Here is a 24,939-nt window from a genome sequence, read left to right as displayed (position 1 = left end):
TTTTCTGCAATTTATTTATTAAAGTATAAAATAATTCAAAATTATATTTTATAAATAGTATAATTGATATTATGGGATACATAATAAAAAAAATGTACATACTTCCAAATTTTATAAATAATATAATGTACATCATATATTGTATTTAGAATTAAATATAAATTTAGTAGCAATAAATGATAATTTAAATTGTAAAAATTACTTTTAATATTTACAATTGAAATGGAATCATGTTTTGTTGTGATAAAACTTCTTAGGAAAATAAAATGTAAGATGAATGGCAGTCAGTTGTGTGAATTATTAACATATGATACCAAAATGATTAGTACTATTCAAATATAATTAGATTAAGAATTTCATTATACAAACAAGTAATAATATTTTCTTAATGAATAATATATTTTGAAGAACTAATAACTTTTGAGCATTTATTTCATTTATCTGATCTGAATATTCTAAATATATTCTTTGCCATTTACATGCTTCCTCAGAATTCGTAGGCAAGATTCTAATAGTACATTTTTGTCAAGTCCTGGAAATGATAAATAATTTTGGTCAGAAATTCTTCAACATAAAAAAAATTCTAAAAATGACATGAACAAACTATTATAGTCTGTGTTTTATTTTAGAATGATTACAATGATATCTGTTGCATTGTTGATATAAAATTATTGTAAACATGCATAAAGAAGTCATATTTAATAAATATGAAAAATAAGCCTATAAAGATTAATAATAAAATATGAATCCTCCCATAAAAGTACAAATAAATTAATAGCCTTGGTATTTATAGAAGCAAACATAAACTTTCAGGGTATTTAGTCACAAATAAAATTTATATTTACCAATATTTCTCGTTTCGAAGTATTATTTGCATCTTTGGACATCAAAATAGATGAACCCAACAGATCATCTAGTACTCGTCTCAATGCTTGCTCAGGCCCATGAGCTCCTAAATGCTCCATAAACGCTTCTAGCCAATATCGGAAGTCATCAGCTGATTTCAAGGCCTCACTTGCTATCAATTGTGATTCCAGAAAGCTTTGGGCTGCTGCATGCTGACGAGTATTACCAGCACTAAAAATTAAAGAAAAGCATACTATCATAATTAATTGAATTTTATAATTCTCAGTATTTGTTAACTTCCCGTAGGGCAAGTTTATAGTAATCGCAAAAAATCGAAAATAAATTTTTTATATATCTTTACGTTTCAAAGGTTTCTGAAATTTGGCATACCTTAGAAAGATGGATGTATGTGTGTGGTGTGGTGTTTGTGTATGTACGTGTGTGTGTTGTGTATGTATGTGCGGATACAAATTTTCGTCGACGATTTCGGGAACACGGATCAACCGATTTGAATAATTCAAAAAACATTCGATTCGTACTGATAAGGAGACGTGCTGATTAGTTTTTGGCGAAGGCAGCGTCTAGCCGTTCCGAAGATACGGGGCAAAAAGTGCCGAAAACGGTACTCAGGTTTTAAGAGAACGGAGCGTCCGATTTTAATAATTCAAAAAACATTTTACTTATATTGACTAGGTGAAGAACCGATCAAATTTTCATAAAGGCAGGTCTAGCGGTTTCGGAGATCTAATGAAAAAGTAAAAAAATGCCATTTGGCGGTCAAAAATGATCATTAGACTTATGCATATCAATTATCAGATATTTTATAGAGATTTTAACAATAAGTATGAATTTGGTTTACATTCCTATGGGTTCCGTACCAATGTTTACGCGTTAGACGGCGACGTGGCGCTTACGCGCTTTGATATTTTGTCTTTATGCAGTTAAAGCAGTACAATTGCTTTGAAAAAACTTTAGATCTTCCAAAATATGTCAAAATAAAAAAAAAAATTTTAAAAAAAAAAAAAAATTAAAAATTTTTTTTTCTTTTTTATATATTTTTTTTCTCAAAAAAAGTAATTTTTGGTCCAATTTATAGTTTCTTAAAAATCTTATTTTTTTGAAGTAAATTTTTTTCAAAAATGTTATTGTTTTTTTAAAAAAAAATTTTGGTACGGAAAGTTCCAGCAATTTGCCTTAAGGCACGATGCCTTAATTGCCTTAAGACAGAATTCCACTTACAGCTAGTTCTTGTTTTGTTTTAATTATTCAGCCCAATTTACAATCTATTATTATAATTTTAAATACTTCAGAACTGCTGTATTTTTTTGTGGTAAGTGGATTTGTGGCATCATAAAATTTATATAAGAAATGAATTGTTCATATATCTGCAGCGATTTAAAAATGAAATAGATAAAATAATATATTTTTTGAGCCAAAATGGCATGCCATAATCAATTTTAGAATTTTAAATGCTCTAATCTATATAAGACTATAATATAAGACTATAATATAATATAAGATAACATATTAAGTAGTATCTTATATTATATAAATATACATCTTTGTAAGCATTATTAAAAATATAATGAAAAATATACCCATATAACATGGACTTGGCAGATATTGCATGTTGTGCAATAGTCAAAGCTTGTCCCCTAGGAGGCGGAGTAGCTTTAGAGACGGACCACATTCCTATCCTCATTACAGGGTCTCGTGGATTACATAACATTATCCTATAAAGCAACAAAAAATAAATTACTTAAAGTTAGTTCTACTTCATACTATTTAATTTTGTTAAACATTAACTTACCATGTTTGTAGATCCTTACAATAAGTATATGATTTGCCATTTGAAAATGTTATGATTGGCATACCAAAATGTGTTAGAGCACAATTCAATAATGTAGCTGAAAAAAAACATACATTTTTTAAACAAGATTCCTAAATATTCACTTCAACTATATGTAAATATAGCAAATAATTTAAAAATCAATAGATCTTAATATTTTCAAATAAGCTTATATTCTTTTATCAATTATTTTTCAGTAAAAACAAAAGAAGTTGATTCAGAAGAATCAATTGTACATCTTTCAACTTCCTTTATTGAGTCTAGAGAGAAACTTTTTTTTTCATATGCTATGAAATAATAAAACTTATTCAAAGACAAAACTATAGAAGTGAAGAATTTATGCAAGTTAATAGAAATACTTTCATAAATAGAATAATAAACATTACATATATGATTCTAAATTATATGATACATTCCATATCGAAATTCAATTTGATGTTTACTATGTTCTTATTATTCCAAATTTGTCATACCATCTGCTAAAAGATGTCCAAATGTTTCACGAAAAATAGCTTTTCTTTCAGATATATTCCAACCAGAACATGAGAATTTGTTGTTAGTGCAGCTAAATAATTGTAGGTGTTAAGACTAATCGAATACAAGGTCCTGGTAAAGATATTAATGGCAATGCAGGCTTTCCTGAGGTAGTCTCTAAACAGTGAATTACCATATCTTCACAAGCCACTGATATGAAAGAAGCTGTGCAGGCTGCATACACAATTGACGCACCTTTTATAACAACAATTTTTTTTATTAAAACCTATTTAATATATCAGTCAGTCAGTACGTACTGACTTTCAACAGTGTCATTTGAATAAGTAATTTGATTAAACATTTTTTGCTAAAATTAATATAGATTTTTATATAAACCATAACTAAATATACTTTAAGTAAACAATATTAAAAAAACATTGCTATATTTTAACTCTCTATTGACTTACCAGTATAATACTGCCATAAGAATTTATTATCCGATAACATTGTAGAATTGTATGCTTTAATACTATGCAAATGTCCATGCTGTGTCTTTAGGAAATTGTTTGAAAACTGGAAAACAGATTTCATTTAAATGTAACTTACAAGAATTTAAATTAAATAAAATAATAAAAAAAAGATTGATGCAATCAGTTTTAAAACTTTTGTGTATGTTCTTCATTAAATAATCAATTATTATGAATCACCTGTATTTTATATTTTCCTGCATCCCGAACTACATTTCCAGTAAATGCTGCTAATGGTCCTGCTTGGGATATATTAGATCGAACATTATCTAATTTAGTTTTTTTTTCTGGAACTGCTGCAGGTCCAACACTTGGTAAATCTAGAGCCCTTTTTAATTATTATCGAGAGGCCTAAAAAAGATACATTAATTTACAAGTATTAATCATTCCTGAATACAAATTTAATTAGTTGCAAGCAGAATTTTGCCTTGAGAGAAGTTGTATGAATTTCCTGATACGTGTATATGATGAACTTAAATAATCAATCAACAATAATTGAGATTCCGCTATTTAGGTAAAATGTTCAATTCAAATGTTTTTGGATTTTTAAAAATGTCTAGACTTTTAAATTTTTTAAATCCGTCCAGCCGTTTTTGAGAAAACGTCGGCACAAGGTTCACAACACACATATTTATCAAATTTGGTTTCATTTGATTTAGAATAACGTCAAAAATAAAGTAAACATAATCAGCAAATCAGATGTTTCATTAAAGGAGGAGGTTAAAAATTTGTAGACAAAATACTAGTTAATAAGCTTGAAAATATCATAAATCAGGTTTTAAATAAAATATTTGTCTAGCACCGATGTGGATTGCAAAAAAAAATGTTTATGTATAAAAAAATAGACCTGCTATATTCGGCAAAATACCGGATACCGAATATTCGGCATGCTCCAGAGACCGAATACCGAATATTCGGCAACTATTCGGCAGGTTTTTAGCGCCTTAAATCGTTCGTAATAATGTAATTACTATCAGTAGTTGCTATATTATCATTTATTCAAAATTTATGTCTAAACTTGTAACCACTATTCGATTACTCTTTGTTATTTAGAATATTTGGCACAATTTATATTATTCGGCCGAATACCAAATACTTGAATACCATATGTGATCGGGAAATAAATGTTAAAATCATGAAAAAAGCGATTCTTTACATATTGTATAAATGTGTTTTCAATTATTTCTTTCATGAACATTTTTTTTTTTATTAACACAATATTATTTATCATATATTGGGAAGGCTAATTATAATGAAATAAAAATAAACTGATCAAAAATATTGTTTGTATATTTTGCAATAAAGAGCCGATAATACAGCTCTTCATTTGAAAATGCTTAGATTGAATTTAATGAATGACTTTATTGTATAGATACAAATAATGTGTGAAACCATTGAATGATTCATATTAGATATTATAAACATGTGACAATAAAGTATCTTGTGAGTATTCAGTAAAAAGCTCTTCACGTGTTGAATTCTAATCTCAAAAGTCGATCAAGTTTAAATTATTCTATATTCAATAACAGAATCTTCATATGTTCATATTATATTATGTAAACTAAATACTTCCAAATACAGATCGCATAAAATATAATACACCAACAATGCTATCGCTGAGCGGCAGCGGCGCCTTCGATTTTAGCTATTTGGTATTCGGACGAATGGTAAGTTACTATTCGGTATTCGGCCAAACATTAAAAAAGATGCCGCATATGCCGAATACCGATTAGTAACCGAATATTCGGTGCAAGCCTACTTTATTGTATAGATACAAATCTATGTGTGTAACAACCATTGAATGATATTTATTAATATGAAATGAATTAAAATTGTTAATATGAATTAAATAGCATAAACATGTAACAAAGTATTCTTTGAAGAATCAAAAAAAAAGTTCTTCATGTGTTCATTTATAATCTCAAAGGTCGATAAAGTTTAAATATTATATATATTATAGCAAAACCATTTCTTCATATTATATTATGTAAAATGAACACTTCCAAATACAGATCCATCGTGAGCTCTTTATCAGATAAAAGATAAAACACCAACGATGCTGTCGCTTAGTGGCGCCTTTGATTTTAACTATTCTGTATTCGGCCGAATATCAAAGAAGATGCCAAATATGCCGAATACCGAATAGTAACCGAATATTCGGTGCAAGCCAAATAAAAGTCCATTTATTATGTATAAAATATTTAGATTATCAAAATATTGTACTTACGATTCATCTACAGTTTTATTATTATCAATAATCCTATTAGATGCAACATTTGACTTAGGAAGAGTGACTTGATTAGACATGGTAACAGAGGGTTTAACCATAGGATTTGTTATACTAGCTGCTTTACTGTTTGACATGACTGCACTGCTTGGAAAACTAGTTCCATTTTGTAAACTATTTCTATAATTGATAAAATGATTTTTAAATTATGAGAAAATTCTATATATTTAAAAAAGAAACTTACGATTCTACATTTGCTGGGATAAACATGGGAGTAATTCTACGTTTGCCATCAGATGTTCTCGTTTCAATCTGTTTGTTTATTGGTTTTGGTGCAGTAGGTGGAGGTTGTGATTTATTGATTATGGTTTCTTGTTCAACACTAACATTTAAACTTTGGTCTTTAATCGATACTTCACTAGATACTATTCTTGTTTCTTCAACACCATTTACTTGATTTGGCACTGGTTTGATGGTTTCATCCAATAAATCACAACTTTCCAGAATTGTGCGATTTCCAGAATCATTTATGTTTTCAGCTGACTGTCCATAAAGTCTTTCATATAATGCATTCTATGGAAAATGATAAGAATATAAGAATAAGTAAAAAATAACTTGCTAAAAAACAATGTTAAAAACCTTTTCTGCACTCGTCAACAGTCGACCCATTTCTTCACTTTTAAAATGCAAGCATGCTACACTGCCATCCCAACTACAAGCTAATAAAGACAATCCTACAAGAGATTAACAAATTCATTAACAAATTAAATAAAATTTAAAATAAAGATGAATGATAAAATATTTATGGTAAACTTTATAAATCAACTTGATCATTAAATTAATTACAAAAAATACAATTGTACATTCTCTTTAATAACATTTTCACTTTCATTTTCGCTTAAAAAACAAGTTGTAATATACAATTTAATTAACCACTGATCATTTTCTAATAATCACTGAGTATGTTTATCAAAAATAAATTAAGAATTCACCATCAGCACTCCATGAAAGATCCATTACACTCTTTGTGAATAAATCATGTATTGCAAATAATGGTCTGTGATCTGAAGTGCACCAAACAGATAATGCACAATCTCGTGATCCCATAGCAAGACAGCAATATTTGACAGGCCGGGCTCCAGGCCTAGCGCCTCGTTCCATTATATTATTGTTGAATCTCTGTGAGAAAAATTGTGTATTTATTTCCTGTATTGTTAAAACTAGAAAATAACATTAGAATAACAAATTGAAAGCTTCTTATATCACCTGATATATAAAATCAAACCATTATCATACACTTTTTTAGTTTTAATTATTTTTAGAACTCTTTTGTTGAAAAAAAAGTTAGAACTAAAGAAGAAATGTAGAAACTTAAAATATTTTCTATTTATAACTGCATTAATTCTATATTAAATTTTATCAATATCACAAAAAGTGTGATTGTTAGAGAAAGGTGTGTGTTGGGCTGTATTTAAATATTCACTTACAACACATGTTACAGCTTTTCTGTGGCCAACAAAATCTTTGTCACTGCTCCATCCATCTCGTTCAATTATTTGGGCTGTTGGACCTCTGCCATTCATGGCATGAGCTGAAACCAAGTACTGACCATCTGGTGACCAGGAAAGACGCAAAACATGAGTAGTACCTAAAATATTACATGGATTAAAACATAAAAATAATAAATAAAATTATTATGGTATTTTGAAGTGAATGCAATTAATTTTAAATAAATTATAAAATTAATATAAACAGAATTAAAGTTTGAATATTAACTAATACTTTATAATAATGTATATAAAAGGAAATACCTCCACATTTAGCAAAAGGTTCCGTAATAACAGCTTCTTGCATCCAATCTGACGTACGCCAAACTCTAACACTCTTATCATCAGATTGTGAAGCTAAATATTTACCAACCTAAAATTTAGCATTCATTTATTGAATTATCGAGTTTATTATAAATTTTCAAAATAAATATAAATTATAATATATAACAATCAAATATAATTAATGTAAGTTTCATACTTACAGGGTCCCAAACCACACCTTTCACCATTCCCGTATGCCCACTAAGTTGTTCTTTTACAGTAAAAGTTGTAGTATCCCAAATAATTATTGTATTATCAACACTGCAACTCATTAGCCACCGATCTCCTGGTGACCATGACAAATCCAAAATATCACCTGGAAAAATTGTAAAATGATTTAATTTAATTTATTTATTAATAAAACAAGATTATAACATTCAAAGTCTAAAAATTAAACACTATAACTAACAGAAAACTCAGTAATTAATTCAATTTTTTGAAAAATATTGACCTATTACTTTTACATTTATGCATAATACGAGTCAATTAAAAAAAAAAAAAATTAATTATATAGTAAATATAAGTGAATTTACTAGCTTTAATTACCTTGATGAATTTGTAAAGTAGCTGAACATTTCCAATTTTCCTTATTAACAACCTTGCTACCAAAAACAGTTCCGCCTGTTCCTGCTCCTTTCTTCCATATCTTGATCAGTTTGTCATCTCCCGCTGATGCTAACATTGTTCCACTCCAACTCCATCGTACACAATTTACACAAGCTTTAAAAATATAATTATACATGCAAAATATTATTACATAATTATTTTGCTATGTACTATTAAATTAAAAACAATACAATAAAAAATATTATACAATACTAACAACTTTTTTCTTAAACAAATTGTTATTGTAAATAAAAAGATATTTGCTATAATTGCCAGATTATTTTTAATATGTAAATATACAAAAAGGAATTCATAATTGAATATAATGTTCACTTGTTATTACCTGAGTGCTGATCTATTAAACACAATATTTTTGGAACATTGGGATCATTTTCAGCATCGAGTGAGACTAAGGGGGCCCAATTCCAGATGACCACTCTTCCAGAATCTCCCCCCTGGCCTCCTGTTGCAAGTTTATTTCCAGAAGGATGAACATCAATTGAAAATATTGGTTTACCTAAAAACAATTAAGTTATAATTCAAAGTTGAGAATTATAATGCGTTTTATATGTACACATGTATCTTTAATATTTTTGTTATTTTAATGATTATGAAAACTAATTGCTTATATAACATAAAAAACATTCCCAGAGAACCATCCTCAAAATCATTTAAAATTATGTGGGGTGCTCTAAAAAAATAAAACGTCATTTTCATACAGTTTATGATTAAAAGAAGAATTAAATTTAAAATCAAAATGATTTTAATTACTACTTGGTATTATAAGTTACCAACAATATTCCAAACAGATTGGTAAAAAACAATTTGAAAAAAGGAATTTAATTGTTGATAAATTATGCATTGCACTTTCTAGTAAATATGATGATAAAATGAATAATTTCTAATAATATTGCAAACATTCTCAGCTATAGTTTATTACATATTGCTATAAGGCAAAAATAGGAATTAATTTTTTTTATAAATTTCTTTGTTAACTCTTGAAACTTGATATAATGATTTTAAATATTAAAATTTAAATTAATTATTTTAAATTTTATTAAATTTTAGTATTATGACATACTATATCATTAAAATTATCAATGCATTTACAGAAAAAGACAATATTTGTAGTTGGAAATACGTTGACACCTAGCTAAAAAAAGTTAACCTTACATTTTCGTACAAACAAAATTTTATTTTAGATTCCTATATAAAAATTGGTATCGCACAAATAATATTTATATTACTACCAAAATATTACCGCAATAAATATAATATAATATTATAAACATTTATTTAACAAATGCAACGCTTACCTTCATGGTGTATCCAACTTGGTTTTATCAGCCTCATTAATTAACTTTTAATAAAGTTAATTTTTATAACAAAGCTACATACACAATCTATAAAAACTAATCGAATTATTAATTTGAAATCAATAATGTTTTAACTGAATTTTCACCATATCACAACTGTAGCTTGTTGGTCATCGTACTTGCAAAAAGGTTGTACCATTATTACCTGAGCGGTATCAAATTTTACAATATTTGTAAGTGCTAACAATTCGCTATAGGTCTATAGTAATAGTAATAGTTGTCGGGTAATTATTAACATACTATAAGAATTCTACATAATGAATCGACGCAAATAACTTGCACGAAAATTTTAAATCAATGTAAAATTTGTGTATCTTAACCAAAATAAATCACTTTAAAAATCATTTTTTATTTAATTTATAATACATGCGACAACAAAAATGTTTGGATTTTCATAGGACGTTAACAAAGCGACTTAAGATGGCGTAGAGATAGCTAGCAAAATAATTTAATATATTATCTAAGGTTGGCACCGTTCGCACTTAAAAAGTTGCTAGTTACTTTATCGACATTTACAATTCATATGTCAAAATGTACTAAAAGTATTGTTTACTTTAAAATATATTACTAAAAATTAATTAAACGTGGAGAAATGGGGGTCTACACAATAATATAGAACATTAATGAGTGATTCAGTTTGTTGTTTTTGGCAATCGAATATAATTTTATATATAAACTATTGAAAATTAAAAATTAGAAAAACAAAACGTTAAAAAATCAGCTTTTATTTTTTAGAATGTGATTATGGTTTGCAAAAGGAGTTCTTTTATATATTAATAAATAATTATTTACAAGTAACCTGCTTTCGATCGGCTTTGATAATTGTAATAACTCTGGTTAAAAGAGCATAACATAAAAAAGCTGGATAATAAATTTATATTGTAGCAAAAATTGCACAAAAGTCAGTAACTCTAATTTCAATAAAGATATTAATTAATTAATTCTTAACCAAATCAGAAATTAAAACAGAAAAGGCATAATAAATAAATAAAATATATACTTTTATTTGCAATGATTCATAAATAATTTATAATTTTACATAAATATTTAATATTTTTATTATAATCATTTATCAAGGCAATTTTTTGAACATGCAAATATATATCTTTCCTTACACATATTTAAAACTATTCAGATCACTAATAACAATTAATATTATAAATTACAACCATTTTATAGTCAATTTGCACTTAGTGCTTACATAAATTAATAACAGATGCACTTAATGCTTATAAAAACTAATATTAAGAGATGCATAAACTCCTTTAAGTTTCTTCTTATACATATTCACTTATGTATTATTTTGTTGTGATGTAAATATAATTTTACTGGCAACGCCAGTTAAGTATTCCTTCACTTAATATTTATTTTCACCTTGTGATAAGCGTTACTTAGTACTCCTCTAAGGTTCCAAATATTTGCAAAACTTTCGGGCTGAACATTATAATTTGAATCAACTGCTTTAGACCACAATTCCATCTATAAAGTCAAATTAAAAAATATTCGAATTTATAATAATCATTACTTTCTAGTTCATCATAAAATACCATTTCAAAACATAGTTTTTTAATTCCTATTTTATTAATTATTAAATTTTATTACTTTAAATTTATGATACCAATTAATAAAAATAGTAATGCATTTATAATAAGAATAATAAAGTATTTATTCAACCTTATTTAAGAAAATATATTTTTTTAAATAAGGTTGAAAAAATACTTTCTTTATTATTATAATAATATTGTTCTTACATGAAACAACATGACTTTATACAGTTAATATTGTAGTAATAAATCTGAACATTGTAAAAATTAATTCACTAAATACCTCTTTCACACCCTTTTGAACAGGTACTTCAGCAGTCCACAAAGTCCAACCGTAGTGTCGTGATGAAGGTTCTTTACCTTGCTCCAGTTTCGCTGTCGTCCATGTTAAACCTTGATCACCTGTTACATCTACTCGCACAATCCTTTGGCCACCTCCAGACCAAGCATATCCTAGTTAAAATATTTTTCATTATAAAAAGTACTTATTACTGATTTATATTAAAAGTCAAAATAGTAATAAATTTGAGAAAATGAAATAGTATATTTTGAGGTACACTAATAAATTATATTATTTATAATTAAAAAGTGTACCATGATAACAAATCTGATTCAAAAACTCTTAAAAAAAATTTTTTTTAACTATTCCTTATTTGTACCTTTAACTTTGATAAATCCATTTTCAGGTTTGACTTTTTCATTCTCCTGAGGTAGGCATATGGCAGATGTTACTGGCATTGCCTGTATAGCAGGTGACTTAGTAAAATCAACTGTATCCCAATCCGTGCTTGGACTAAAACCTTTATAATCGTTTTGTTGCCAATGGGAATCACTCTCCTCTGAGGATATGACTATTGATCCTAAATAAAAATATATCATAGTAAAAGTAACTGATAATCAATAGTAAGGAAAGAGTGCTCAATCTAGAAATAATTGGTAAAATGGAGTTAAAAGTATGTGATAACACTTATTTGCCTAGACTACACACTCAATTTAAAAAAATGGTTATTAAAAAAATTAGAAAAATTTTAAAAATTTAATTAAATAGTAATATTTATACCTAACCACTTAACATTCCTAGCACCAATTACTCCTGGTATAATAACCCTCAAGGGAAAACCATGATCTCTATTCAGAGGTTTTCCATTCATTTCATATGCAAGCAGCACATCATTTCGTGGATTCATTACATGCGATAATGGCACTGAAGCACCATAAGTTGTATTTGTAGGATCAGCATCTAATCCTATGAACTAATAAAAATAAACAACCAGTAAATAAGGATTCAAGAAAATCAATCAACTATTAAATTTGGATTTTAAATTAAAGTATAAAGGCATATTTTTGCAAAATTCTATATTTTCTTAAATTATATCAATAATGTGAAATGTTCTTTTTCACATAGGTTTTCAAATATAGAAAAACATCATTGGATATATTAATATGAACATATTTTTATTACGCTGATACATTAAAGCATTGCTCCTAAAATACTAAAATTGCAACTTTCGAGTTGTTTATTTACTTTTTCACCAATTATCGAAAGGAATGGAATTTTAAAGAAATACAAAAAATGTTTATGTTTTCATTTGTTAAAAGGTTAATATTTATTAAAGAAAAAGTTTATTAATTTTTCAGGAATGTATAGAATTTAGAAAATATATTTTTATACTTATATAAAATTTAAAAATCATATGAAGGTGTTGCATAAAGATTGGAACCATATGAAAAATGCTACTCAAATCACAAAATTCCAATGCAAACAATATAAAATTATAATGCAAACAAATTATAAAATTTTGATCATCATTGGATTAAACGACAAAACAACATATATTATTTTTATAGGCGTAGTCATACATTTATCTATGGAATGATGAAATAGATATTGGGTAAAAAAAGACAAGAAAATTTCATTAAAATACTGTTGAGGCCCTATAATAAGATTATTGTAAAAATATTACTTTTATAGGTGTAGTCATACATTTATCTATGGAATGATGAAATAGATATTGGGTAAAAAAAGACAAGAAAATTTCATTAAAATACTGTTGAGGCCCTATAATAAGATTATTGTAATAAGAGGTCTTGAAAAATATTACTTTTATAGGTGTAGTCATACATTTATCTATATGGAATGATGAAATAGATATTGGGTAAAAAAAGACAAGAAAATTTCATTAAAATACTGTTGAGGCCCTATAATAAGATTATTGTAATAAGAGGTCTTAAAAGGTCTTAGAACCTAGTGTTACTTTACAGACATCATCATATATTAAAAAAATTGACTTACCTGCACATGACTTTCTTCATCTGATTTAATACCCATGGATTCCAAAACATCAACTAATCGGGCTCCAGACCATGTGGCATTACCAACAGCTGCTGCACCCCAAGTCAAACCTCGAACATCTTTAACCTTTATTTGGAAAAATTAATAATTCGAAATATTAGAAACAGAATCTGATTTGCTAATTTTATTTTTTTCGATCTTTTGAGTCATTCTGAATCATTTGGCACCAAAATTAGAAACTGTGTGGCAATGTATTTGTGAGAAAATTACGGAAAAGAAAATAAATAAAAACTTCGCTTTTCGTCGACGTTCTCTTAAAAACGGTTGCACCGATTTCAAAAATTTTAAAGCCATTTCATGAGGCTTGATAAAGACTTGCGTTGACTAGCTTAGCGATCTTGATTTTGAAAAATTTAAAAACCATTCGAAAGGTCGGTAATCGTGCTGATTAGCTTCTGGTAAAGATCGACAAACGGAAAGTTAAGGTGCTCCTCACTTAATGAACGAAGGCGAATCATTCCAAACCAACTTGAACAAACGCCTCAAAGCAGTGAAGGCTTGAAACATATTATTATTATATTGTCTAGGGTTTGAACCTTCTTTGTTAAAAGATGTATCATGGGAAGATGTATCGTGGCGGAAAAAAGAAAAATTATTTAAAATAAACAAATGCAGGACTGCACATATTAACATCAAAAAAGAAAAATGTTTGTCTACATTTGTGGTAGTGTCTACACTGCACATACGAGTTCATGTATGAACAAACAATTTTCTTCGATGTACCCACAAGTTGCGGAACATTGCTCGCTACGTTTGGTTGTGTTCGTCACTTTTTAAAATTTTGTCGTAAAACGATTCATAATGAATTGAAACCCCGAGAAAATACAAAACTTTCTTAATTTATTACTACGTGGTAAAATATGCAGAAATAAATGACATAGTATTATGAGAATTATTAAATATTAATATTTACCTTAGTCATTTCTGACCGTCGATTTCCGCCGCACATTATAGCTGCGCTGACTGAATATTTTGGCAATTTTTTAATATCATCTAACTTGAAAGTTGCTTCTTTAGTCACTGATTTGTCACAAGCTATTTCCACAGAGATATCAAGTTCGTAATCTTCAACATTAATGTCAGGTACAGGTAAATGATTACGTACATAAAACATTTCACTAAAATATAAATATATTTGGTAAATTGGGTGCTTTTGATTGATCCTAATAATGCACACTACAATAAACACTCACTTTGGTGTGAAAAAACTATCACAGAGCAATTTCAGAGGAGGCTCGGCATTGAATGGTTTCTGTGAAGCAGCTTTCAGTACTGGATGGCGTTTAGGTTCTGTACTCCAAGGATCATGTAAATCTGATGTGTCGGCTTGATCATCAGGATTTAGGTTACCTTAATGCATAAACTACATATTAATATAGTGCATATATATATGACAATGTTATTTGACAATATATGTATCATTATAAATTATTTCTATTGTTTATATTTTTATTTTTATAGTGTGTCTGTTGATATGTTTATAAAGAGAGTAAACATACTGTGAAATAAAAAATTTAACAAATTATATAAAAGGCATAATTTCAATTGTTTAACCAATAATTAAATAGGTATGTAGGTTTGTTTTAAAACTGGGGTACAATAATACGTATTTATAAACAGTAAAATTTCAATTCAAAATTTATTATAAAAATTGTTTTGTGATTTTACTTCTATATAACTTAAAATTGGTCCATACCTATTCTTAGCGTCTCCAGTAGAGCCCAAACTTGTGGATTATTATGTTGTTGATAAATATTCCAAAATGGTTCTACTGATCCTCCAGCCGCTAAATTTATAATATCGCTTCCTGGATGCTCCGCTACAAAGTTTGTAATATCATAAACACCCAAACGATAAGTCACCCAAATTCCAGTTTCCCTATTAAAGACAATTTTTATTTAGATACCACAAACTTGTAGAAATGCTATCTATTAATCTAACATTGAAGCATGTTTTGTGACATCGTCCATGCTATAGAATGGCAAATCTGGCCTTGGTTCTCCTACTGCAACTTTTTGTACACCAAGTTCATTTGCACTTTCTGCATGAACGTGAAGCAATTTTTTTTCACCTGCAAAAAAAAGTTTTTTTTAAAGTTTTATATTGTTTTCTGTGCAAGGAAATAAATATATGAACTTGAACATATATGATCTTCAATATAAAATCAATATTTTTAGGTGTAATCTTTTATAGTTATTAATTAAACCAAGCATTTCCAACAAAAAAAACTATATGTAACCAGTACATTGTAATAAAATATAGTATTTCAATAATATTTTTTTAAAATAATACATTAAATTTATTATTATTATTTCATTATTATTTTTTATATTTTTTGTATATTATTATTTACAGAATTTATTTTATAAATTGCATTTCCTCCAAAAATGAAATAATAATATGTGCCAAAATGTTTGGTACAATAAATACTTACATATGAACTTCGATAATATAATTTATTAGGAATTATGTATTATATAAATTTTAGATTTTTTTGCTATACGTTGAGACATATTCTTGATTGTTAATTTGCAGCCAATTTTGACACGGTTATGTGTCATCATTCAGTAATTTTTTTTATAATTCTTACAGTTCAAAGAATTTTACTTAAAGTTTAGAGAAAAGTTTAACTTTAAAACATTATACTATTTTTTCATAAGAACAGAAATAATGAAGTTTTTCATGATATTCTTTTTTTTTTCAATAATAAATCATAGATCTAACAAGAAAAAATATATATACAAAAATATTTTCACTTACTGGTATACCTATAACCAGCATAAGCAGCTGCAACTATACCCAAAAGAGAGAATACTTTGTGACTATGCCACGAAGAACAGTTTTCATTATTATTTTGTGAATGATTTTGAAAATGTGCTTGTGAGAGACAAATATATCTGGCGGATGTTCCTCTGATTTTCAAAGTATTCCTTATAATTTGTGAAAATCTGAAATACAAAAATATGGAATAAATATAAAAATTACTAATTAATAATGAAAATAATGAAAACATCAAAATTCTCTAAGTACTGAACCTATAAATTTAACAGTGCAGTGAACGACTTGTAACAAATAACATAATGCTAATTTAGGTTTCCATATTTTATATTTTAAATTATAACACACTGATGATGAGACAAACCTAGTCTCGAAACGTATGTGAAATTATTATTTAATAAATAGGTGCAAAAAAGAGTGTTGTTCGATCATATTTCTAAATTTAATTATATTTAACACACATATTGCAATAATTACATTTGATATTGCATGTTACAATAAAAAAATTATAGCCTATAAATCAGAGCGAAAACAATAAAGGTAAGTAAAAAAAATTATTACAGCACATATTCATCAAATATGATAGGCCATGTAACAAATTCATATTATGCAGTTTAAAAACAATGACCAAATTAATTAATAAACATTCATCTATCTAAAATTAGATACAACAAATTTATTTATTTAAAAATTGCATTACAAAAATATGGAATAAGTATAAAAATAATTTATGCGGTAACACTATTATTAAAAAATAATGAAATCATCAAAATTCTCGCTTTAAGCGTGAAACCTAATAAATTTAATTATATATAACATACATACTGCAATAACTAAAAATGAACAAAAATATATTTTATATTACATGTTGTAATAAAAAAAAATTATAGCCCATTAAAATATTAAAATCAGAGCAAAAACAATGAATGTAAGTAAAAAAGAATATTACAGCATGTATTCATCGAATGTGCTACATCATGTAACAAATTTATATTATGCAGTTTAAAAACACAGACCAAATTAATTATTAAGCATTCAACTATCTGAAATTAGATACAACAAATTTGTTTATTTAAAAATTGCATTATAAAAATATGGAATAAGTATGAAAATAATTTATGCGTTAACACTATCATTAAAAAATAATGAAATCATCAAAATTCTCGCTTTAAGTGTGAAACCTAATAAATTTAATTATATGTAACATACATACTGCAATAACTAAAAATGAACACAAATATATTTTATATTACATGTTGTAATAAAAAAAAATTATAGCCCATTAAAGTATTAAAATCAGAGCAAAAACAATGAATGTAAGTAAAAAAAAATATATTACAGCATATATTCAAGAAATGTGATAGGTCATGTAATAAATTTATATTATGCAGTTTAAAAACAATGACCAAATTAATGAATAAACATTCTTATATCTAAAATTAGATAACACAAATTTATTTATTTAAAAGTAGCATTGCAAAAATATGGAATAAGTATAAAAATAATTTATGCGGTAACACTATTATTAAAAAGAAATGAAATCATCAAAATTCTTGCTTTAAGCGTAGAACCTATAAATTTAATTATATGTAACATACATATTGCAATAACTAAAAATGAACAAAAATATATTTGATATTACATGTTATAATAAAAAAAATTATATCCCATTAAAGTATTAAAATCAAAGCGATAACAATGAAGGTAAGTAAAAAAAAATATTACAGCATATATTCATCGAATGTGCTAGATCATGTAACAAATTTATTTTATGTTATTTAAAAACAATGACCAAATTAATTAATAAACATTCTACTATCTAAAATTAGATACAACAAATTTATTTATTTAAAAATTGCATTGCAAAAATATGGAATAAGTATAAAAATAATTTATGCGGTAACACTATTATTAAAAAATAATGAAATCATCAAAATTCTTGCTTTAAGTGTGAAACCTAACAAATTTAATTATATGTAACATACATATTGCATTAACTAAAAATAAACAAAAATATATGTTATATTACATGTCGTAATAAAAAAAATTATATCCCCATTAAAGCATTAAAATCAAAGTGATAACAATTAAGGTAAGTAAAAAAAAAATATTACAGCATATATTCATCGAATGGGCTAGATCATGCAACTATTTTATGTTAATTAAAAACAATGTTAAACATTCTTCTATCTAAAATTAGATACAATAAATTTATTTATTTAAAAATTGCAATACAAAAATATGGAATAAGTATGAAACTAATTTATGCATTAACAACTATTATTAAAAAATAATGAAATCATCAAAATTCTCGCTTTAAGTGTGGAACCTATAAATTTAATTATATGCAACAGGCAAATTGCAATAACTAAAAATGAACAAAAATATATTTTATACTACATAAAATAATAAAAAAATTATAGCTCATTAAAGTATTAAAATCAGAGAGAAAACAATGGAAGTGGGTAAAAAAAAATATTTCGGCATATATTTATCAAATGTGATAGGTCATGTAACAAATTCATATCATATATTTCAAAAGCAATGAACAAATTAATTAATAAACATTTATCTATATAAACTTAGATACAACAAATTTATTTAAAAATTGCATTACAACAAATTATGCACAAATAATGCAGATGGTTTTAAGAGCAATTAATGAGACAGAATATTTATGATGGAGAAAGTTATTATCAATTATTTATCTAAATTTATTATCTAAGATACAACAAATTTATTTAAAATTTGCATTACATCAAATTATGTACAAATAATGCAGATGTTTCTAAGAATAATGGAACAGAATATTTCTGGAGAAAGTTTATATGCTATTATCAAAATATTTATAATTGTTGTTTAGAATTCTCTTGATTAGTGTGCGCATATACACAGAAAATGTTATAAATAGGACGGACACATGCCAAACAACATTTACTTAATAAATAAATTGATAACGATACCTGCAATTCATTTTGAACACTTATTTAATCACCCACTATTATGAAATTAAAACATAAGAAAAATTCTTGGTGAAATTCGTCGAAATTTCTTTAAGGTTATACGGATAGTTCCGTTTGTCTGTCGTAACGCCGAGATGTATGGAACGCTAACGATGTACTGTATAATAAATGACCTCTCATGCTAATCAGCTACGATATTATTGCCAATACTTGTTATCACATTTTATCAAAGCTATTTAAGTCAATATATAACTTTTGCGTATGGACCACATGTTTACCATCAAAGAACTGTCAAATAGTTCACTTTTTCAATATTGGATGTATCTGTCATCGCATTGTCAGGCCCATCGAAGTTGCGAAGGTCAAGGTCAATGACTTGCGAATACTTTGCGAAGAACCAAAGAACATGAAAGTTTATACAAATTCAAGCTAAATTTAAAACAAGAACGTTAAAATAACAACGCGTTTTCCATAGCCAAACCATATTTTCTTTTTACTTGAAGAATGTAATTCGATCAGGCTCAACATAAAACACTTTACAAAAATACCCAGTAAACATGCGATATGGCCACAACATCGTGGCAATATTTTATTTAGGTCGTGTGACATGCGGTTCCCATATTCATTTTCCTCGATATTTAATGGATACGGCCGCAAATTTATGTAACTATCGAACAACTATCGAGGTTCGGTCTCTGGCGCACGTGGCGTTCGTGATACATGAAAATCGACGTTGACCCACATATGTTTGTTTATTATGATAAGACCGTCTGACGTAAGGCGTTAACCCCAGTCATGACGTCATTGGCGAATGAAAACGATTCGGTCATGACGTCATACAAAATGGCGACTCAGTTATGACGTAATAGCACCTGAAAGTGATGACGTAATGCAATTAATATTCTTTTCTGTACGAATAAGCATTTATTTACGTGAATAATAAGAAATTTTACAATATTTAAATATTACAAATTAGAATTGTAGTTTTGAAATTATAAAATTTTAACATGAACTATACTAGAAAACTTTTTACAAATTATTCAATCTTAACATATTAATAACAGTATATTTAATGAAAATTGTTGTATATCTAATGAACGTAATTCTATTTTTGGGGCGTGAAGTGTGAAGTGTTGCATAAGTATTCTATCGCCACTTCCTTATACATCAAACAGCCTGCCTATTTTTCATTATTTCATTCTATCGCCAGTTCATTGCATCAAATGCCAGGATACAGATTATGCACATATGACATACTGCCCCAAATTTTGGAAGTTTTCTAAAACAAATTCAAACATAATGTGATTTACTGTATATAATATAATATATATATACAGCTACCATATGTGTAGCTACCTACATGTTCAGTGTACAAATCTCCATCATCTTAAAGTCGCTTTTATACATACATTTTTAACACTGACTGATTTCATTCTATCGCCAGTTCAATACATCAAATGCGAGGATACAGGATATTCATATATGATGTACTTCTTGGAAGTTTTCTAAAACAATTTGAAACATAATGTGTTTTATTGAATCTAATAATATATATACCACTCCATATGTGTAGCAACTTACATATTCAGGAGACAAATCTAAATCGTCTTCGAGTCGCTTTTGCACATACATTTTTTTTAACCTGATTGAATTCATTCTATCTTCAGTTCATTATACATCAATACATCAATCAAGTTCATGCATATACGACATACTGTTCCCAATTTTAGAGGTTTTCTAAAACAATTATAAATATAATGTATTTGTTACCAAATAATATATATACAGCAACTATATATGAATCAACTTACATATTAAGAAGATAAATCTCCATTATCTTCAATTTGCTCCTAAACATATATTATTTGAGCCTGTCTAAAGATCTGTATATTGTTCATCGTTTCATTCCAGTTTTGTACGACTTCTGAAATAAATATGAACATGGCATATGTGTTTGCTGTTTATATATATATTTGTATAGCTATTATATTTGTAGTGACTTACATATTCAAACAATCATTCTCGATCCGCTTCTCAACCGACTAATTTAAGAGATTTAAGAAGTGAGGTTATGTCGAACACATGGATATGTTAATGTCTTAATTTAGTAAAATAATAATTTTAACCTTGATAAACGATCCTTATTATTGTCCTCAGATTTTGTAAGATATGCTATTTGGTTACCTCCTTTGTCATCTAAAGAAATCGACATAAAATAACGTTTCTTCATCCCAGGATATAATGCACTAAATGGAATTCAAAATCGTGAAGTAATTACATATCTATATAAATAATATATGATATACTTACAGTGTCATTTTTCTACACTTTTCTACAATTATCACTATGAACAAGTTGCATAACTAAACGAATGTAATTATTATACTAAAGAAAATATAACTTGATGCATGATAAATTCGTGACATTTTGCGCCATTTTGTACGCGGGTTAGGTTAACTTTCGTCAAAGAAACAGTCGGTTCCATCAGTGGCCACGGCGCGCTGATGTAAAGCTTTCTTTGTATGGTCACACACACCAGCACACAACGCACACAACGCAGCGCACGACGCGTTTGCTTCACGCCGTGTGACGTCATTGATTATGCTTTGCATGTGTGCTAACACACACCAGCGCACGACATGTATCTCACATGAAATTCAACGATGTCATTACCCCCGACAGCGCGTGTTTATGTCTCGCGAGACAACTCAATGCGAGCTTTGCGTGTATTGTAACACACACAAGCGCACGCAAGTTTAAAATCCTCTTGTGGCGTAGATTCGATAACCGCATTATAATAACGATGTCGATATTATAGAAGATCACATCGCGTGTTTACTGGGTATATATCTATAATTATACTTATAACAGGGCCGGTCCTGGGGTCCTCAGCGCCCGAATGCAACTTTTTTTCTAGCGCCTCCCCCATTAATTTTGATTGTTTTAACAGTTTATCTTTAAATTATATAAATATTTACATATTATTTAAAAATTAATTTTTAATTATTCTGGTGCGGAATAATTATTTATAATCTAAAAGCGTATAAAACATATTGATTTTAAATTTATTTAGAAAATCGAGGCGATTAGCGGTTGATTAGAATCAAATATTTTAAAATTTTCAATTATTTTTAACTTATGTGCAATACCAAATATTTGGGTATTAAAACATTTCACTTATTTATTATGCGATTTATTCTATTGAGCAAATCATGCTAAGAGAGCTCAAAAAAAAACTAGAACTCATAACACTCGTATTTCATGTTTGATTTTTTAAATTTTATTTTATTTTAATTTAATTTTTCATTATTTACAATATCCAAAATTGCGTCGTAAACTTCTCCTTCATCCTTACCTATGTTCTCCTTATTCCTTATTGATATCGCAAGAGCCGAATTGTATTCATCCTTGCTTTCCCGTATCAGTTTATTGTTTTAAAGTTAAATTTTTAACGTATTTAAAAAGTATTGTTCAAAAATCAGTAAAAAATGCAAAGAAATTACACATTTCTTGAACTATTTTGAAAAAAAAAACTAATTATTTTTTATATGTATTATTTCTGCATAATTAATAATTATTAAATTTAGAGTATGGACACCACTAGGTATAAAAAGAAACTTAAGATTTTCGTTTCAAAGTAAATTTTGCTTTCATTTTTCATATTTGTTCCATTTCCATAACCCTAACTACGCATGTCTTCAACATTCAAAATTCATCAGATGCGTAACATTTGCAGCAAAAACAAAAGCTACAATCTTTTTTTATTTATGGCTACAATTCAATTTCTCGGAATAAATATGCCATTTTCTAACCACTGAGTTCCCATTGTACATTTTCCCGATTATAATTTGTTTATATTTTTTAACAAGTTCCGATTCAACTAAACCAGCTCGCAATTTTTGTCAATAATGCCCAATAATTAATTTGATCTTTCGTAGTTGCGCTTATGGAATTGAACACTAGATACACTAGAATTTAGTTTATCTAGTGACTAGATAATTTCTTTTCGATTCCACGGCAAATTCAAACAAAGAAAAAATTGAATAAGTAAATTAAGCAGTAAACAGAGCTGTTATTTACTAATTTGCACAGTTATTAATCGGTTAATTGTTTCTATTTATATAACATTGCAAAATAAATATGCTTTTTTGTCTCCGTATCCCTAGTTAAGTTAAATTGTTTATTATAACTTATTAAGTATTCTAAATTTTATATACATAATAAAAAATGTAAATAAAAATCATAAATTTAATTTCCGAAGCTTAATTTGGCGCCTTCTAAGGCGTGCGCCCGCATTTTTTGCATGCAACGCATGCAAGGCAGGACAGGACCGACCCTGCTTATATATATAAATATAAATAGAATTTTAATTTTTTTCTAGCTAAAGTTTTAAATCTCACTATATACTTAAAATAAATAATTTTAACTTTGCAATTCAGTTTATATAATTCTTATAAATATTAGACAATGCCCTTCATTTTAAATTCGATTGATTAAGTTTTGTTTATTTAGTTTTTTGTAAACATATATAAGTTACAGTATTTGAAAAAATAATCTATTTGAAAACATTTAATATTCCTCGAATATTTCATTACGGTACGGGAAGTTCCAGCAATTTGCCTTCAAGCACGATGCCATTCACCACTAGTTTATCTTAAATCCGAAATTGGAACTTTAACGCGAGGGATGAGAGTAGTCTTTAATTAATTGTAAATATAATTTATTTCACGATTTTGTGATGAGAATTTCTCTAACTAAATCGAACATACTCAAATAACAAAACCTACCTACAAAATAGTGTTTTAACTGTTACCAGGCTAAAACAAAAAATTCCTAATAATCTCATAAATAGCCATTTGTAAACGCTAACATTAAATTATTATTATTATTATCATTATCTTTTTTCTAATATTGTTATTTTGTTATATTTTATTGTTTTTCTAGTATTATTTTATTATTCAGAAATTTTTATTTATTTTATTTATTAACTTTATTTTTATTATTATTTGCTTTTATTTTATATTGAATCATCATACCACTGATATCATTTTAATGTAAATTCTATCCTTTGTACTCTTATTTATTTAAATTATGTTATCATTATATAATTATTGCTAGATGTTATATTAATTTACAGTTGTAATAAATATTGTAATTAAAAAAAAACTGTAACTAGTGGTGTATGGCACCGTGCCTTAAGCAAATTGCTAAAACTTCCCGCACCAGAAATTATTTTTTTTTTTTAAAAATTAAATTTTTTTAACTTTGAAAAAATTAGATTTTTGTAAAATTTTACATTTTCAAAAAAACTTGGAAAAAAAAACTTATGAAAAAAAATGTTTTGGAAATTTGTAATTTTAAAATCTGAATTATTTATTTCGATATAAAAAAAATGAAAAAAAAATTGAAATAATTTTTTTCCAAAAGTAATTATTTTTATCAAAACATGCAGGAAATTTTATGAATCATTCAAATCGGATGCTTAATTCTCCCTCACAAACTGCAATATTTTGCACATTTAGCTC

At 27.0% G+C, this 24,939-nt stretch overlaps 2 protein-coding genes and 1 long non-coding RNA gene across 4 annotated transcripts; all 3 read right to left on the bottom strand.

Annotated features, from left to right (window-relative positions):
* Positions 1-300: 300 nt before the first annotated feature.
* LOC113388107 (protein HIRA-like) lies at positions 301-10,141 on the bottom strand. The gene is given in 19 exon segments (XM_026625514.1): positions 301-328; positions 419-479; positions 482-532; positions 902-1,077; positions 2,445-2,579; positions 2,657-2,753; positions 3,169-3,260; positions 3,363-3,424; positions 3,877-4,024; positions 5,924-6,103; positions 6,168-6,496; positions 6,563-6,657; positions 6,916-7,102; positions 7,411-7,571; positions 7,735-7,843; positions 7,956-8,110; positions 8,341-8,514; positions 8,744-8,917; positions 9,717-10,141. Coding segments are annotated over 19 exon segments (2,451 nt in total). The 5' UTR covers positions 9,754-10,141.
* A 946-nt stretch (positions 10,142-11,087) lies between these two features.
* LOC113387759 (probable sulfite oxidase, mitochondrial) lies at positions 11,088-19,646 on the bottom strand. Its single transcript, XM_026625138.1, has 11 exons — positions 19,415-19,646; positions 16,434-16,621; positions 15,615-15,744; positions 15,370-15,551; positions 14,867-15,023; positions 14,587-14,791; positions 13,614-13,739; positions 12,381-12,573; positions 11,980-12,180; positions 11,604-11,773; positions 11,088-11,255 (listed from the first exon to the last, which is right to left on the bottom strand). Exons 1-11 carry the CDS (start codon positions 19,423-19,425, stop codon positions 11,130-11,132), a joined length of 1,689 nt encoding a protein of 562 aa, XP_026480923.1. The 5' UTR covers positions 19,426-19,646; the 3' UTR covers positions 11,088-11,129.
* Positions 19,647-20,323: 677 nt separating this feature from the next.
* Positions 20,324-22,146, bottom strand: LOC113387779. Of its 2 annotated transcripts, none has more exons than XR_003368158.1 (7): positions 21,725-22,146; positions 21,541-21,660; positions 21,419-21,456; positions 21,226-21,338; positions 20,996-21,151; positions 20,771-20,919; positions 20,324-20,693 (listed from the first exon to the last, which is right to left on the bottom strand). It is a non-coding gene; the product is annotated as an uncharacterized LOC113387779 (long non-coding RNA). The 2 variants fall into 2 exon arrangements; XR_003368157.1 differs by having other exon boundaries at positions 20,325-20,693; positions 20,775-20,919; positions 21,725-22,143.
* Between the last annotated feature and the right edge of the window lie 2,793 nt (positions 22,147-24,939).

The sequence above is a fragment of the Ctenocephalides felis genome, unplaced genomic scaffold (assembly GCF_003426905.1).
Source record: "Ctenocephalides felis isolate EL2017-DRISC unplaced genomic scaffold, ASM342690v1 CF-g0.4_SCAFFOLD_03572, whole genome shotgun sequence".
NCBI classification, from domain to species: Eukaryota; Metazoa; Arthropoda; class Insecta; order Siphonaptera; family Pulicidae; genus Ctenocephalides; species Ctenocephalides felis.
This window is presented reverse-complemented; position numbering and strand designations above follow the sequence as displayed.